The sequence below is a fragment of the Asterias amurensis genome, chromosome 2 (assembly GCF_032118995.1).
Source record: "Asterias amurensis chromosome 2, ASM3211899v1".
In the NCBI taxonomy this organism is placed as follows: Eukaryota; Metazoa; Echinodermata; class Asteroidea; order Forcipulatida; family Asteriidae; genus Asterias; species Asterias amurensis.
The window spans coordinates 1347579-1364612 of record NC_092649.1 but is presented as its reverse complement, the minus strand read 5'-3'; the positions used below and the strand labels follow the sequence as shown (position 1 = coordinate 1364612).

The 17034-nt window shown below is 39.5% G+C and overlaps 1 protein-coding gene across 4 annotated transcripts in view; it reads left to right on the top strand.

Annotated features, from left to right (window-relative positions):
* LOC139950159 (dedicator of cytokinesis protein 3-like) overlaps window positions 1-17034 on the top strand; it is a 96558-nt gene that overhangs the window by 39666 nt on the left and 39858 nt on the right. For all 4 annotated transcript variants that reach the window (XM_071948800.1, XM_071948810.1, XM_071948793.1 and 1 more), the window contains 10 exons: window positions 703-800; window positions 2338-2522; window positions 4388-4519; window positions 6630-6738; window positions 7980-8169; window positions 9000-9127; window positions 9855-9947; window positions 10844-11037; window positions 12319-12397; window positions 15823-15982. In XM_071948800.1, coding sequence (XP_071804901.1) covers window positions 703-800; window positions 2338-2522; window positions 4388-4519; window positions 6630-6738; window positions 7980-8169; window positions 9000-9127; window positions 9855-9947; window positions 10844-11037; window positions 12319-12397; window positions 15823-15982 — 1368 coding nt within the window. The remainder of the gene's footprint in view (window positions 1-702; window positions 801-2337; window positions 2523-4387; window positions 4520-6629; window positions 6739-7979; window positions 8170-8999; window positions 9128-9854; window positions 9948-10843; window positions 11038-12318; window positions 12398-15822; window positions 15983-17034) is intronic.

The following is a 17034-nucleotide window of genomic DNA, read 5'->3' as shown; positions in this document are numbered from 1 at the left end:
ATAACTCATTAAAAATGTTGGCATTACAAGCTTTTGCTTTAGAAGCCCAAAGCTGCTTTTGATAGTATAAAGCATTATGCGAATCATTTCACTTAGAACTATTGTTATTATGTAAAATGGTATCATTAGTGTAGTTGTCCCCCAAAATTTGAATCTGAGATTACGCTTCTAATATTTTGTACAGGTTAATTTTATTATACACAACTACATTTTGTGTAGGGTTAGAACAATCAAACTGTTCCAAAAACAAACAGTATACATTGCCCAAAAGGTTAAAAACACTGGACACTATTGGTAGTTGTCAAAGACCAGTCTTCTCACTTGATGTATCTCAACATATGCATAAAATATATGCATATGCATTGGTCATCGAAGTTGGAAGATAGTAATGAAAGAACAAACACCCTTTTCATACAATGTCATTTGCTTTCGGATGCTTGATTTCGAGACCTCAAATTTTCGTGGAAAATTACTTCGTTCTCAAAAACAGTGTCACTTCAGAGGGAGCTGTTTCTCACAATGTTTTATACTATCAACCTCTCCCCTTTACTTGTAACCAAGTAAGTTTTTATACTAAAAATTATTTTGAGCAATTACCAATAGTGTCCACTGCCTTTAGATGGGTCCAGTGCTATTTATAATGTACATGTAGTATAACCTCTCCTCACACTTCTTATTTCCATTTGTATTTATATTTTTCAGTGCTGCTGCTTGACTTATTAAAGTGGAGAGCTCATCCTGACAACCTCAAGGAAACTCTGCATCATTTAACCAAGGTTGGAGGTCAAGAGATTGTGAGGGTAAGCATTGTACAGCAACAAATTTTATTTTATTTTTTACCTTACACCAATATGAGTAAAAGGGAAGGTACACGCTTGGTAATTACTCAAAACAAATATTAACTTAAAAGCTGACTTGGTAACAAGCATTGGAGAGCTGTTGATAGTATAAAACATTGTAGGAAACGACTCCCTCTGAAGTAGCATAGATTTTGAAAAAGAGGTAATTTCTCACTGAAATAATAAAAGACTTATCTAAATGAAAGCACACAAATTCGTCCAACAATGGTTGTTTTTCTGTCATAATTTTCTCGCAACTCCGATGATCAATTGAGCTCAAATTTTTACAGGTTTATTGTTTTATGCTTCTATTGGGATACACTAAGAGAGAAGACTGGTCTTTGACAATTACCAAAGGTGTACCTTCCCTTTCAGCACTGATGTCTCTATTTTGGTTTAGAGAATGTAGAACTTTCCTCAAGTGAGGTTGACTGTGACATCATGCGCATAAATATCTTGGTGAGTGGTTCTAAGAAGAAACGGTTTCTCCTGAAGAACAGCATTCTCCTGAAGACGATCAGAGCGTACTGATCAAAATGCCTAGTTGTCAAACCTGGCTTCTTCTTAGAACCACCACTACTCGAGAGAGATTAGGGACTTTGTGAAAAAAGTCCAATGCATACAGCGAATAAGTACTGTACGGGACAAGGTTTTTTTAACCCGCCGTTAAAGCCATTGGACACTTTCTGAACAGAACAAAAATTAAAAAGTTCACAGATTTACAAATAACTTACAGGGATTACAGAAGGTAATGGTGAAAGACTTCTCTTGAAATGATGTTCCAAGAAATGCTTTACTTTCTTGAAAAAAACATTAAAACAATTATCAATTCTCGCTATCGTAGACGGATTTATTAAAAACACATGTCATGACACTGTGAAATGTACGGCAACAAGGGTGGGTTTTCCCGTTATTTTCTCCTGACTCCTATTACCGATTGAGCCTAAATTTTCACAGGTTTGTTATTTTAAATATAAGTTGTGATATACAAAGTGTGGGCCTTTGGACAATACTGTTTAACAATGTTTTGCGATTGCTTTAAAGCAGAGACCTAAAATGCTATTTACTGGAAAAAAGAAGGGGTCTTTACATGGGTTACTATAGTTAATTTCCCTACGTTACATCACTTAGTTGAATACAAAAATGACCTGCGAACCTTCCAGATCGCTCCAAAGCGGCAAGTTTATTCATACCAAATGTAATCGACCAGTCAAACTACAGAGGGCTCATAACAGGGTGCATTGGCATTAGGCATGTCTTTAGTGCATCAGAGAACTGTGCGTCTTTCTGTGAATAAACCCATGTCTCTCATAGAAATCCACAAAAAATTTACTTTGGAGAATTGTTATCGGACAACCTGTCCTACATGTAGATGAATTTTGACAAGGACCCTATGCATATGGTGTCGTCGCAAACGTCACTTGATTGTACTCAAACCATGCCAAGTTTCAAAACTCCTACTTATAACCTTTCCCTCTTGATGTTATCGGATTGATAGGTTCTTCAGGACATCCTTGATGCACTGTTCAACATCTTGGATGAGAAAGCCCATCACTATGAGAAGGACGTCTTTGATGCTCTTGTCTATATCCTGGGAATCTTGGGCGACACCCGCTTCAAGTCCTTCACCACAGTCTTGGACACCTACATCGATAAATTCTTTTCCAGCACACAAGCCCACATGTAAGAAGCTTGAACAAGCTCCCACCTCCTTTTTTTGTGTTCGTTCTAATCTCAATTTACCCTTCAACTCTCAGTAACATCACAATGACTCGGCTGGCTATTCAAAAGTTTGAGATCAATTAAGAACTCACTCTGCGGTAGTGCAGTGAATAACAAGAAGTCCCCTCGATCCTTTAAACGAAAGTAGGAGTCCTGGCAGATTTTCTACCTTCAGCTAAGGTATTAGTTAACAAGGACCATATTTTCAGAAATGAAGTCTCCTGAATTCCAAAAATCTACTCCAGAATAAATAGAAAGACAAGTTCTCAAAGAACGTCTTTACTGCAAAGTAGATATACGTGTACCAGGGTACGCGTGGAAGTGTCGTGGCCAAGCGGTTAAGAGCACCGAATTCAAACTCTGGTGTTTCTGATCAGCAGAGTGTGGGTTCGAATCTCCAGCCGTGACATTTGTGCCCTTAAACAAGACACTTAACCATTGCTTCGTCCTTCGGATGGGACGTTAAGCCGTTGGTCCCATGTGTTATGTAACGCATGTAAATAAACCCAGTGCACTTATCGCAAAAGAGAAGGGGTTCGCCCCGATGTTCCTGGTCCGATCGGCAGCAAATTGCGCCACAGCACCTTGTAAAGCATTACATGGTGCTATCAGAATTGGGTCTCATAATTCAAACGTAGTCCCACATCTGGCAGGAAATACTGTATGTTACAGCGCCAGGAGCGTCACTGGGTGACGGACATGTGCGCTTTATAAGAAGCCACAATTATTATTATTATTATTATTATTACTGAAAACCCATTGATACATGTACCTCAACATGCAATGCCTTAAAGATATATTTGCCATTGAGTTGACCTGCTCTTGAAAACAGTCCAACTTAAAGGAACACATGCCTTGGATCGGTCGAGTTGGTCTTTGATAAGTGTTTGTTACCGTTTGTTATTAAATGCATATGGTTAGAAAGATAATTAAAAAGTAGAATACAATGATCCACACAAATTTGCCTCGGAATTGCGTGGTTTTCCTTTTAATTTGCAAATTAACACGGTCGGCCATTAATGGGAGTCAAAAATTTGACTCCCATAAATGGCCGACTGTGTTAGTCGACGAGGTAAAAGGAAAACCACGCAATTTTGAGTGATACTTGTGTGTATCATTATAATCTACTTGTAAAATATCTTTCTAATCATATGCATTTTATAATTAACGATAACAAACGATTTTCAAAGACCAACTCGACCGATCCAAGGCAACGTGTTCCTTTAAAATGTTGTGTATGACAGGCAGGCATGCATTCACCACATGGTATTATATTACAGGCAGGCAAGAGTGCGTCTATCATTAAAACCACAGTGGATGATTTTGAACGGTCAGATAGTAGGAGGGTTGACTGTGTTCTGTGTACATGCATTCACTTCATGGTATCGTAGTGCAGTCTGGCATAGTGTATTTATCATTTACAGCATCAGTGGGTGATATTACATGGTCAGACAGTCAGGGGGTTGACGGTGTACTGTGTGTGTAGATGCATTCACCACATGATATGGTTTTGCAGGCTGGCGTAGTACATCTATCATTAATAAATACCTTGGACAGTTTCCAGACTCTGGTTGGTCAAATTGGACCTTGGTTGGTGGCTGGCGCTGCTAACGGACCTCGCCTCCTGCTCGATTTGTTAACAGCGCCAGCCACCAACCTGGTCATTACCATGCGCAGTGAAGACCGGGTCCTCGCACTGCTTACCCTAATTCAAAAGCACACAGACTATACATCTTGATCGCAACACTTCACAAGAGGATTCTTTATTCAAAGAGAATGAAAGTAAAACTTTGTTTACTTCTTTATTCCCTCCACAACTTAAAAAGGTTCTTAGTGAAGCAGCTGAAACGTTATGTTGATGACTCGGTAACGGAGAGAGCCGAGACTGTGATTGCAACACTCAAGGCTGTACAGAACCTCTTCAAGTTCATCTTCAGGTCCCATGTTCTTTACAAAAAGTGAGTGCTGTTTGTTTGCTATTTTTGTTGTACTTTTGAAAAACAAATAGTAACGTTAACTAGTTCTTGTATAGCGCATTTTAACAATAAACATATCAATGCACTTTGCACTAGTACCCTATCATTCCCATCTGCCTGGGGAATACATGTATATAGCCCAGGGCTGCTGTGCCTTTCCAAAGGCTTTTTCTAACACAATATCAACCTCTACCCTCGCTGGGACCCAGTTACGTGTATACCCCTGGCTGGGTGAAGATAGCCAATTATAGTAGAGCATCTTGCTCAAGGACACATGTGTCTTGTCTTATTATTATTATTAAGACTGGGATTCAAACCACCAGATATGCCTTAAACCACTCGACCATGACACCCCTTAAAGGATTTGGGCACTTTTTGTAACACAAAACACAATGTCCACAGATTTACATTAAACTTACATGTACATGTACACCATTCGGCTTCCAGATGATGCCTCCATACTCTATGTATTTATTTTTCTCACCCTCATTAAATAGCTTTGTTTATTGGTTATGCCTTAAAATAATATTGTTTGTACTCTGTTTTCATGAAGTATGGAAATAAATATCAGTTTGAATGAATTTGAAGATAATGATAGTAGAAAGCTTTCCTGAAAATATTACATGCTGGGGTGCTGTACTTTTTGAGAAATGAGTAAAACAATGTCATGAAAATAATTTTTGTCTCGGTGATTATGAGACCGAATTTATTTTATGACATTGTTTTACTAATTTTTGGATATTGTGTTTTTTGTCTTAAAAAAAGTACATAAACCCTTTAAGGGTTTTGAAGAAAGGGACGATGCATGTTTTAAAAAAGTAAACAATAAGTCATACGGCGTGTTGTGGCTGAGCGGTTTAGTGTGCACTGCACTAAAGTTTTGGTGTTGTCAGAGTGTGGGCTTGGGCATTGGACTGCTGGTTGTCGCTGAGTGGTTTAGTGTGCACTGCACTAAAGTTTTGGTGTTGTCAGAGTGTGGGCTTGGGCATTGGACTGCTGGTTGTCGCTGAGCGGTTTAGTGTGCACTGCACTAAAGTTTTGGTGTTGTCAGAGTGTGGGCTTGGTCATTGGACTGCTGGTTGTTGCTGTGCGGTTTAGTGTGCACTGCACTAAAGTTTTGGTGTTGTCAGAGTGTGGGCTTGGGCATTGGACTGCTGGTTGTCGCTGTGCGGTTTAGTGTGCACTGCACTAAAGTTTTGGTGTTGTCAGAGTGTGGGCTTGGGCATTGGACTGCTGGTTGTCGCTGAGTGGTTTAGTGTGCACTGCACTAAAGTTTTGGTGTTGTCAGAGTGTGGGCTTGGGCATTGGACTGCTGGTTGTCGCTGTGCGGTTTAGTGTGCACTGCACTAAAGTTTTGGTGTTGTCAGAGTGTGGGCTTGGGCATTGGGTCCGGATCATGAGACTTGTGTCCTTGAGCAACACAGTTAGCAATCATTAGTCGTCCTTCTAATAGACGGATCCATTAAGCTCCGCCCCATTGCGTATTTACCAATCACAACGCAACGAAGGTCCAACAAATAAGGTCCGACATGCTTGCGCATATCTTGGCGCGCGGCATAGTTGTGCAGAAAGGCATTGGAGAGCCCCACGTGTTCTTGCTCACACATGCGTTGTTGGCGGATCCTACTGGATCGGTCTATTGGGCTTTAGTACACTGATCTTTTAGCTCTGCTTTCCTTTGATGCAATGAACAAGTATCAGCGCCCGACTGTGAACACTTTATAATTCCTCATCATTATTACTCTATTTTGAAAGGTTTGCAGTAACACTATGTAATGACTATCTCTAAATGAGTTGGTTTCAACTCGACATTTTGATCAGTGTGCTCTGATCGTCTTCTGGAGAATGACCAGAGCATACTGATCGAAACGTCGAGTTGAAACCAACGGTTCTTTTCAGAACCACCAAACTCATATTAGAGATAGTCATAACATGGTGTTACTGCAAACCTTTCCATATTGTATTTCCACCATGCAACATTTCAAATCCTACTTATTATTATTGTATAAACTATTGTTTAGTCAAAGAAAACTTGTGGGGTCTTTTAGAAAGCAATTTTCACTTCTTCTTTTGGTTGTTTTTGTGTCACCAGGGCAACAGGTGATTTGCATGATGGGAACATCCAGGACAGTATGCGTTGTCTTTTTGCCTCGATGAATAAATTGATGTCACATACAGAGGACAAGGTCAAGCTACATCAGGTAAGGGCCCACTCAGAACAGTCAATATTAAAGACACTGGACACCTTTGGTAATTGTCAAGGACCAGTGTTCTCACTTGGTGTATCCCATCATAAGCATTACATAACAAGCCTGTGAAAATTTGAGCTCAATTAGTCATCGAAGTTGCGAGAAATGATGAAACAAAAAACACCCTTGTTGGACGGATTTGTGTGCTTTCAGATAGGAATAAAGGACTTCTAGCTAGAAGTCTTTTAATATTTTAGTGATGAATTACCTCTTTCTCAAAAACTACGTTACTTCAGAGGGAGTCGTTTCCCACAATGTTATATACTGTCAACAGCTCTCCAATGCTTACAAGTCAGTTTTTAAGTTTTGAGTAATTACCAAACGTGTACCTTCCCTTTAAGCACTGTACAATATACATGTACATGTACGTATACTCATGTACGTGTACGTGTACTTTCCAGAGTTCCGTGAAAAAAAATCCACTCCACAGGCAAATCACCCAAATGGGTTTCGAACCTTCAACCCTTGCATTGCTAGAGCAGATGTCTTACCACTTAAGCATGTATACCCGACTTACTATCAAACAACCCATAGCATACAGTGCAGTGCGCGCTCGCTGTCAAACTGTGGTCCCGAGAATGTGGGACTTGACGAGGTTGTTTCTTACTCTTCATGTTGTTATTGGAAAAATCTCCCCAAATGGGGAGATGTACAAAACCAATTGGAGTGTGGAAGCGCTGCCCCGCTGGTAAAATATTCATTATACTCTGTGACATCATAGTGGAAGACATTGTAAGGCCTGCGTCTACCTGGCAAGTAGATACACGCATGGCGTTACTGCAAACCAAATATATATTGATACCACACTAGGCAATGCCTCAAATCTTATATAAGAAGTTATTTCTCACTCAAATATTTGAATTTGATTTTGTGACCTTACATTTTTGTTGTTGTATAATTTGATTTTGAGTTCTCGAATTCAAGGGTGTGACAAGGGTGTTTTTTCTTTCATTATTATCTCGCAACTTCGAAGACCAATTGAGTTCAAATTTTCACAGCTTTGTTATTTTATGCATATGTTGAGATACACCAAGTGGGAATACTGTAAGGTGTCCAGCATCTTTAAGGTGAATCTTTGGTGCTTTGTGAACATCCAACACCTTGGTTCACAGAAAAGTACACCTTACAAATGCCATGTTATTATTATTATAATATTATTATTATTATAATATTATTATTATTTGTCCCCTCAGCTGATCCTGTTGAAGAATTTCAGCATGATTGCCACCGAGCTGCGTGTGATGTACAACGCTGCGGAGGTGGCCCAGTTCATCATCGAGCTCTTGGAACACATGCCAAGGAAAGCTCTTACCCCCGAGATCCTCAAGGCCAAACTCGTCTTCATCTCCGAGACCATCAAGAGCAATCTCTTCAAAGATTCATGTAAGTCAGACAAGAAAGCTAGTGTTTAAGAAAAGAAGACAAGGAAGGAAGGTTTTATTTTAAGGTGCGGGAGGAAATTCTAAACAGTTTGGCCCAGTACGCTAGTCTGTGCTACTGTACTGCATAAAATAAACCCAGAATAATCACAATGGAATGTGACAAACTGAATAAACCAGGAATGGATATTAAATTTAACTGTACTCTTTCTGTGTCCTACAACAGCTTCAAGATTTTTTTCTGTAGAAGCTGTGCACCAAACAACTGAAATACTGAAATCTACTTCGCATCAGTAGAATACATGTATAAAGCAAGACCAATATCCCAAAGAACAATATTCACACATCAAAGTAGATGTATACGCATGGTGAATACCGCAACCCGAATGAACAAGGAAAATTTGAATGTACTCTTTCTGTGTCCTACAACAGTGTCTAGATTTTTCCTGTTGGAGCCGTTCACCAAACAACTGAAATACTGAAATCTACTCCGCACCAGTAGAATATAAAGCAAGACTAAGCTCCCAAATAACAATATTCACTCATCAAAGTAGATACACATGGTGTACATGTATATCGCAAACCGAATGAACAATTTGAATGTACTCTCTCTCTCTGTGTTCTACAGCATCTAGATTTTTTCTGTTGGAGCCGTGCACCAAACAACTGAAATACTGAAATCTACTCAGCACCAGTAGAATATAAAGCAAGACCAAGCTCCCAAATATTAATACTCACACACCAAAGTAGGTATACATGTATACACATGGTGTTTACCGCAAACCGAATGAACAAGGACAATTTGAATGTACTCTCTCTCTCTGTGTTCTACAGCGTCTAGATTTTTTCTGTTGGAGCCATGCACCAAGCAACTGAAATACCACATAGAGAACAAGAATGAGCTGGTGACGTGTGTGGACATCCTAGGAAGTATCCTCTCAAACTTACACAACATCTCAAAGGTACGTTAAAGAAAAAGCAAAAAGTGGCTTAATGTTTTATTCGGGATTGGTTGAGCTGACATAATTTGTTGTGATTTTTACCTTTAGTTTTGTTTATACATTTTATTTCAAATGTTTATTTTTTTTTAAATAAGATTTTTTAATTTATTATCTTTAATTCTTGTTTTATTATTTATTGTATGCTTTTAAAATATACATGTATTTATAATATATTTGTAACTGTCGCACATGCTTATTTGTTTCATTTCCCAATTGTGATTTGGTTAATTTGTAAAGTTTGGTTTAATTTTCTTTTCCAGATGTTTCATAGAATTAGTATTATAGAAATAATATTTGAGTTACTCAAGGGTTTGAAGTGCTACCATTTTTTAACAAACCTTTCTAAACTTTTATTCCTGGTCTCAGATTTTCTTGTCGGCAATTACTCTCACCCCCGCATAATAGTCACAGACGGTGTTCATATTTATGAATTCACACTACTCTTTTCCCTGAATATCATTTTTTAATACGCAACCACCTTTTGAAATGAAATTTTCACAGGTCAGTTTTATTGTATACAGGTACATTTATTGTACATGTACATATGACTAAAATAGCCGATGGTTCGAAGGGCAGCTTCCAAGGGCAGCTATCATATTTTGTTTATCTCCTCTATTTTGTAAAATTAACCTTCACTGTTTCCCTTGTTTGTGACTCCATTTTCTGTTTTCTATTTTCTTATTATCAGACGGAGAGTGTGGACAGTGATGTGAGCATCTTAGTCAAGCATTTATTTGAGAGCATCTTGGACTTAGTGATGTCCCTCGACAAAAAAACAGGGGTGAGAAATCCCTCGTTTTTTTTTTCCCCCACTTACTTTTCTTTTTCTGTCACAGGCGCAAACAGCACCTTTAACTGAGCAGGCATGAGATTAGGCGTGTCGTGGACGAACGGATCAGAATACCAGACTCAAACTCTGGCGTACTGATCGGAAGACTCTTTATTGCTTTGCCTTCGGATGGGACGTAAAGCAGTTGGTCCTGTGTGTTGTGTACTGCACGTACAAGAACCCAGTGCGCTTATTGCAATTTAAAAAGAAGGGATTCACCCCTGTGTTCCTGCCATCGATTTCACGAAACGCAAGGATTGATCCTATCTAGAGTTAGGACGAGTAACCCATCCTAACTTAGGATTAATCTTAAGGTCTGCATGCTACATTGCGGGGTTGGGACTCATCCTAAGACCTAAGATTAATCTTATGTTAGGAAGAGTTCGGTGAAATCGACGGCTGGTCTGATTGGCTGCATATTGCGCCACAGCACACTGTAAACCATTACATGGTGCTATGTTAAGGAATAGGTCTCATAATTTAAAATGTAGCTGCAAATACATTGTACCTTACATGTAATTGTGTGCTTACTATGTTTTCATTTCATAGCGCTGCTTACCGTAAGCTAACTTTCGGTGCTTACTGTATGAAAATGAATGTAACATTACAAATCAATGGTGAACGCACAAGATGGCTGCTTATTTTTCCTGCTAACTAGTGTAAATGCCTAAGCAAATTTTTCTGTTACAGTTATCACGAAAATCTGTTTACCCTTAAGAAGCCCTATGGATTTGGGCCGTGTGTGATAAAGCGCTATGAATTTAGTATTATTATACTTTTTTCATCCATCTTTAGTTCCATTACAATTGTTATGCCCCCTAAATTGGATTTTTGTTCTCTGTCTGAAGGTGTTGTGCATCACATGTCTTCTTCATCTGCTCCACTTCATGAAGGAGTCTCACTACGAGGAGGTCAGATCCAGCTTCGTGGACGGAGAGAGACATCGAGACTTCCTTAAGAAGGTCTTAAAGGTCTTCAAGGACCTGGCATCCAGGAATATCTACCCATCAGAGTGGTTGGCCATGAAGATGCTGTCACAGAGGTTGGTCACATAAACTTATTGACTGTGCAAGTGTTACTCGTATTGAAGACGAAGTTACAAACTTGAGCAGAGACTATCTTTCCTACGAAATCATGTTGACCCATTTCACTTGACGTCATCATCAGAAAAATCTTGAGTGCGCCATACTAGTGGGCAATTTCACTGTGCATTTTCATATATTACTCTATGCATAGAGTATGCTGTGCGTTATGCAGTGAAGTGCGCATTTTAGGCGACGCGGCGTTAATACACGTAAACCTAACTTGCCCACCAACATGGTGAGCGTGGCACCAGGCGCCGCGTGTGACGCGCGTGCAAGGGGTCAATATTCATTTTACATTTTAACTTCTATATCCTCTAGATTCTATAGTCTGTCTAAGTTATATCCTTCACTCCTAGGTTGTTTTCAAGAACAGCCACATTTCAACTTTTTTTCATAGTGGAGTACATAGCGCTGGCACAGTGCCCCCAAAAACTACTACTCTACAATTTGAGATTTCACAAAGAGAAACGTTGTATGACCTAGATAAATGTAAGATTTCTCGAACAGACACTTGCATAATACACATTGGTTTTTACACAATGCACTGCACAGAGAACTCGCTCAAGCAGATTTTCTGAAGAGACAGTTGTGTTTAACAGCAGGTCACTCATTGATTAAACTTACTATGATTATAATATCAACAGATGTGCATGATTCAAAGGCAGTGGACACTTGTTAATTACTCAAAATAATTATTAGCATAAAACTATACTTGGTGACAAGTAATGGGGAGAGGTTGATGGTATAAAACAATGTCAGAATAGGCTGCTACACTACCTCTCAAGTGACATACATGTAGCTTTCTAAAAAGAAGTAATTTTCCACAAATTTGATCTCGAGACCTCAGATTTAGAATTTGAGGTCTTGAAATCAACCATCTAAAAGCACACAACTTCGTGTGTGACAAGTTTTTTTTCCCCCCTTTCATTATTACCTCGCAACTTTGACGACCAATTGAGCTCAAATTTTCACTGGTTTGTTATTTTATGCATATGTTGAGATACACCAAGTGAAAAGACTGATCTTTGACAATTACCAATAGTGTCTAGTGGCTTTTAGATGATCCCCACTTTTATGCTTGGTAAAGAGTCAAAGGTTAAATGGCAAGCAGTGTCCAAGACAATGATTTTAAAAACAGTTCAACTTAAAACCAGGTTTTCTCCAAACATGAATATTTGGCTGGAAGGGGAGAAGTGTGATGACTTTATAACTTTTGTTCTTCTGTCTGTTACTTACAGTGTCATACTCAATGCAACCAGACGTATATCTGTGGACCTTTCCAGCACATTCCTGAATGCAGAGAATGTTAATGTACAGGTACGTAGGTACATGAGGAAGACCGTATCCGTGGTTACGGCTACAGCTATGGCTTCAGCTACTGCTTTAGACCGATCCAGGCGCACAAGTCCTGGGCGCCGCCATGCGCTGCGCCCCACTGCTGTGGTGTCTTTGTGCCTAGTTTTGTGCACAGAGACACTAGAAAATTGTTTCCTTTTCACTTTTTATGGGAATTGAATGTCTTACTCGACAATCTGTGAAATTTCCCTGATATGGCTGCTTGAAATAACAATATTCTTGATAAACACTTGTGTGCCGGTGCGCAGCTGATCGGTCTATAGCTCTGGCCATACATGTAGCTATGACTGTTGCAATGGGTGTCCCATTCTTCAAGCTATTACGTGACAACCAAGCCCTATAGCTGAAGCCTTAGCCGCTGATTTCGGCATTGCTTAATTTATTAACCTGTTTGTTGACATTTCTTTCCAAAAATCTAACTGGACGAAGACTGTTTAATTTTTTGTTGAGGGGTCTTGTCAAAATTGATCTTGGACAGATAGTGTGATAATAATTCTCTGATGACAAACTATTTTTGGATTTCTGTCGGATTGCATTTCTTCAGTGGTCAGACAGTATGAGGGTCATTACTGATGAGGGTTAAATTAAAGGCAGTGGACACTATTGGAAGTTACTCAAAATAATTATTAACATAAAACCTTATTTGGTAACGAGTAATGGGGAGCTGTTGATAGTATAAACAGTTGTGAGAAACGGCTCCCTCTAAAGAAGAGTAGTTTTCGAGTAAGAAGTAATTTTCTAGATGACCTCAGATTTAGAATTTGAGGTCTCCAAATCAAGCATCTGAAAGCACACAATTTCGTGTGACAAGGCTGTTTCTTCTTTCATTGCTATCTCGCAACTTCGACGACCAATTGAGCTCAAATTTCAATGGTTTTTTTTATGTTCAGATACACCAAGTAGCCTGGTCTTTGGAATAGTGTCCAGTGTCTTTAAGTACATAGTGAATGTACTACACAGTCAACCCTCACACTCTTTACCTATTAAGTATCATCCACTGTGGTTTTGAATAACTGATAAACTATATCAGCCTGCTATTATATCATGTAGTGAATGCATCTCCACAGTACACAGTCAACCCTCCTACTGTTTTACCACTCAATATCATCCATTTAATATCGTATTCAAAGTTGTTAGAATTTGAGGCCTTTATTGCTGTGATTGCCTAAACAGCCAAAAATATACAAACCACCAAAAACGCTTCCACTTTTAAAACGTCTTCAGCTCATAAATAATCTTGTCATAAACTCAGAATAATAGCAGGGCTTTCGCCGGGGAGAACTGGTTGGAAAGGAGAATTGGATTTGAAGTAAGTTGGCGTCGGTGGTACGTGATCGGTGCATGATGTTGGCATGTATGAAGATTATGTTTTGTTCGTTGTTAGTAAATGCAAAAGCAAAAATCTTGTATAAATGTTCCTCTATTGAACAGATTCAGAGCATTTGAAGATAAGACCACCCTCAGATAAAATGGACCTGTCTACGCAGCCTCAATGACTGCCAGCATGCAGCGACAGACATGAGAGATACCTTGTCATTCAAGCTTTGTACATGTACATACATACTGTACATGTACAGTGCATGTGTATTTACATCCATCAATTATTGCTATCAATGTCAGGACTTTCCTTTTGTACATGCTACCTCTAACTTCACACTCTCCATAGACTCAAACGCTCAAAAAGAAGTGGGGCCATCAAAATACAAAGGGTGCCACCTTAAGGACAGCATCTTCCCTTTTGTGTTCTTTTGCTCTACTGTCCCCTCTCTTCTGATACTTATATGGATTGCATGACGTCATTGATCACCATCTTTGATGTTAAACAATGGGAATGTGCACGTGTGTATGTGTTGCGCATGACTTTCAGCCAATGATAGTCTTTTCATACAGGCAATGTGTATGTCCATGTAGTGTATGTACATTACATGTTCATGTACGTGCACTTTGCCATTTGCTCAATGATGACTGGTTTTGTTTGTGGAGCTTCGAACGTTCCACGCCGCAAGAGTCAAATAAGATTATTTTGAGTGTTGGTGGCATTACCTCTTCTGCTCCATCCTGTTACTTGACATGTGGCTTGGTGTATTTGTTTGTGATTTGTGTTTCTTATTTGAAGGATACTATTTTAAGCAGTGTGTGAATACATTAAATTTGCAGCAAATGTTCCTCAAGAGTTGCAATTGAACTTAAAGCCATTGGACCCTTTTGGTAAACAGTACTGTCCAAGGCCCACACTTTGTGTATCACAACTACTATATCAAATAACAAACCTGTGAAAATTTAGGCTCAATCGGTCATCGGAGTCGAGAGAAAATAACGGGAATACCCACCGTTGTATCCGCGCGTTTCTCCGTGTCATGACATGTGTTTGAAATAAATCCGTAATTCTCGCTATTGAGAATTGATATTGTTTTACTGTTTTCTCAAAAAGTAAAGCATTTCATGGAATAATATTTTAAGAGAAGTCTTTCACCACTACCTTCTGTAAACTCTGTAAGTTATTTGTAAATCTGTGAACTTTTTTTTTTTTTTCTGTACCGAAAGGGTCCAATGGCTTTAAGGGAATTATTCTTTTTTGTATTATTTTATTTTACCTAAATTTATTTCGCATGAGGTATGATTCTGCCTGTCGTACATGACATTACATGTAGGTTTATAGTTTGACTGATGAAGCTATTTTGATGTGCCTGGTGGCGGTTTTGCAAAGAGCTTAAGATTGACTTTAAGTGCAAATCATTCTAAACTGCTAAGCAAAGTGTGATGTTACAATACAAATCACCATGGTGATACTGACAGCTCATCCTCTGATAAGTGCTTTGTGAAATCCAGCCCTGTCCACCCTTATGTTAAAAAAAAAAAAAATTTTAATAAAAAAGTTGTATGATTTGTATACAAATGCATGTATTTGTGCAATACCCAACCCTTGGTGTAGGTCTCAAATAGAAACGTTTCTTAGTTTGAAATACTTTGAAATCCCTCTCTCTAAAACCACATTCTTTTGGGAAATCGTTTCTCAAAATGCTATACATTATTAACAGATGCAATTTTGAAGTAATAACCAAAGGTGAACCTCCTGTAAAGGCATTGGACATGTTTGGTAATTGTCAAAAACATCATACGCATAAAATAACAAATCTGTGAAAATTTGAGCTTAATTGGTCATCGAAGTTGCAAGAAAATAATGAAAGAGAAAACACCCAAGCTGCACACCTCTTTCTTAAAAACAATGTTACCCTAGAGGGAGTCCTCTCTCGTAATGTTCAACAGCTCTCCATTGCTTGTTACTAAGTAATTTTTGGTGCTAATATAATTTGAGTCATTACCAATTTCACTGATCCGACAAACACTATTGCTTTCTTAGTTGACAAACCTCTTTGCTTTTGCAGCTGTGGTTTGACTACTTCCGTCTGGCATGTATCTTCATCACCCAGCCCTGCTTGCAGTTTGAGACAATGACCCACGCTAAGCAGGAGAGGATGATGAGCCGTCATGGAGACATGAGGGTTGACATGGCCCAGGAGATCGTCAGCAAGTGGCAGAGCTTAGGTGACCCTTTCTTTTCTTACTCTTTTGATCTTTCCATACAGTTGTAAGCAGAGTCTTTGTTCGTTTGTTCGTTTGTTTGTTTGTTTGTTTGTTTGTTTGTTTGTTTGTTCGTTTGTTCGTTGTTTGTTTGTTTGTTTGTTTGTTTGTTCGTTCGTTCGTTCGTTCGTTCGTTCGTTCGTTCGTTCGTTCGTTCGTTCGTTCGTTCGTTCGTTCGTTCGTTCGTTCGTTCGTTCGTTCGTTCGTTCGTTCGTTCGTTCGTTCGTTCGTTCGTTCGTTCGTTCGTTCGTTCGTTCGTTCGTTCGTTCGTTCGTTCGTTCGTTCGTTCGTTCGTTCGTTCGTTCGTTCGTTCGTTCGTTCGTTCGTTCGTTCGTTCGTTCGTTCGTTCGTTCGTTCGTTCGTTCTTCGTTCGTTCGTTCGTTCGTTCGTTCGTTCGTTCGTTCGTTCGTTCGTTCGTTCGTTCGTTCGTCTTCGTTCGTTCGTTCGTTCGTTCGTTCGTTCGTTCGTTCGTTCGTTCGTTCGTTCGTTCGTTCGTTCGTTCGTTCGTTCGTTCGTTCGTTCGTTCGTTCGTTCGTTCGTTCGTTCGTTCGTTCGTTCGTTCGTTCGTTCGTTCGTTCGTTCGTTCGTTCGTCGTTCGTTCGTTCGTTCGTTCGTTCGTTTTCGTTCGTTCGTTCGTAGTCGTTCGTTCGTTCGTTCGTTCGTTCGTTCGTTCGTTCGTTCGTTCGTTCGTTCGTTCGTTCGTTCGTTCGTTCGTTCGTTCGTTCGTTCGTTCGTTCGTTCGTTCGTTCGTTCGTTTCGTTCGTTTCGTTACGTATCGTTCGTTCGTTCGTTCGTTCGTGTCGTTCGTTCGTTCGTTCGTTCGTTCGTTCGTTCGTTCGTGTCGTTCGTTCGTTCGTTCGTTCGTTCGTTCGTTCGTTCGTTCGTTCGTTCGTTTCGTGTTCGTTCGTTCGTTCGTTCGTTCGTTCGTTCGTTCGTTCGTTCGTTCGTTCGTTCGTTCGTTCGTTCGCTGTCGTTCGTTCGTTCGTTCGTTCGTTCGTTCGTTCGTTCGTTCGTTC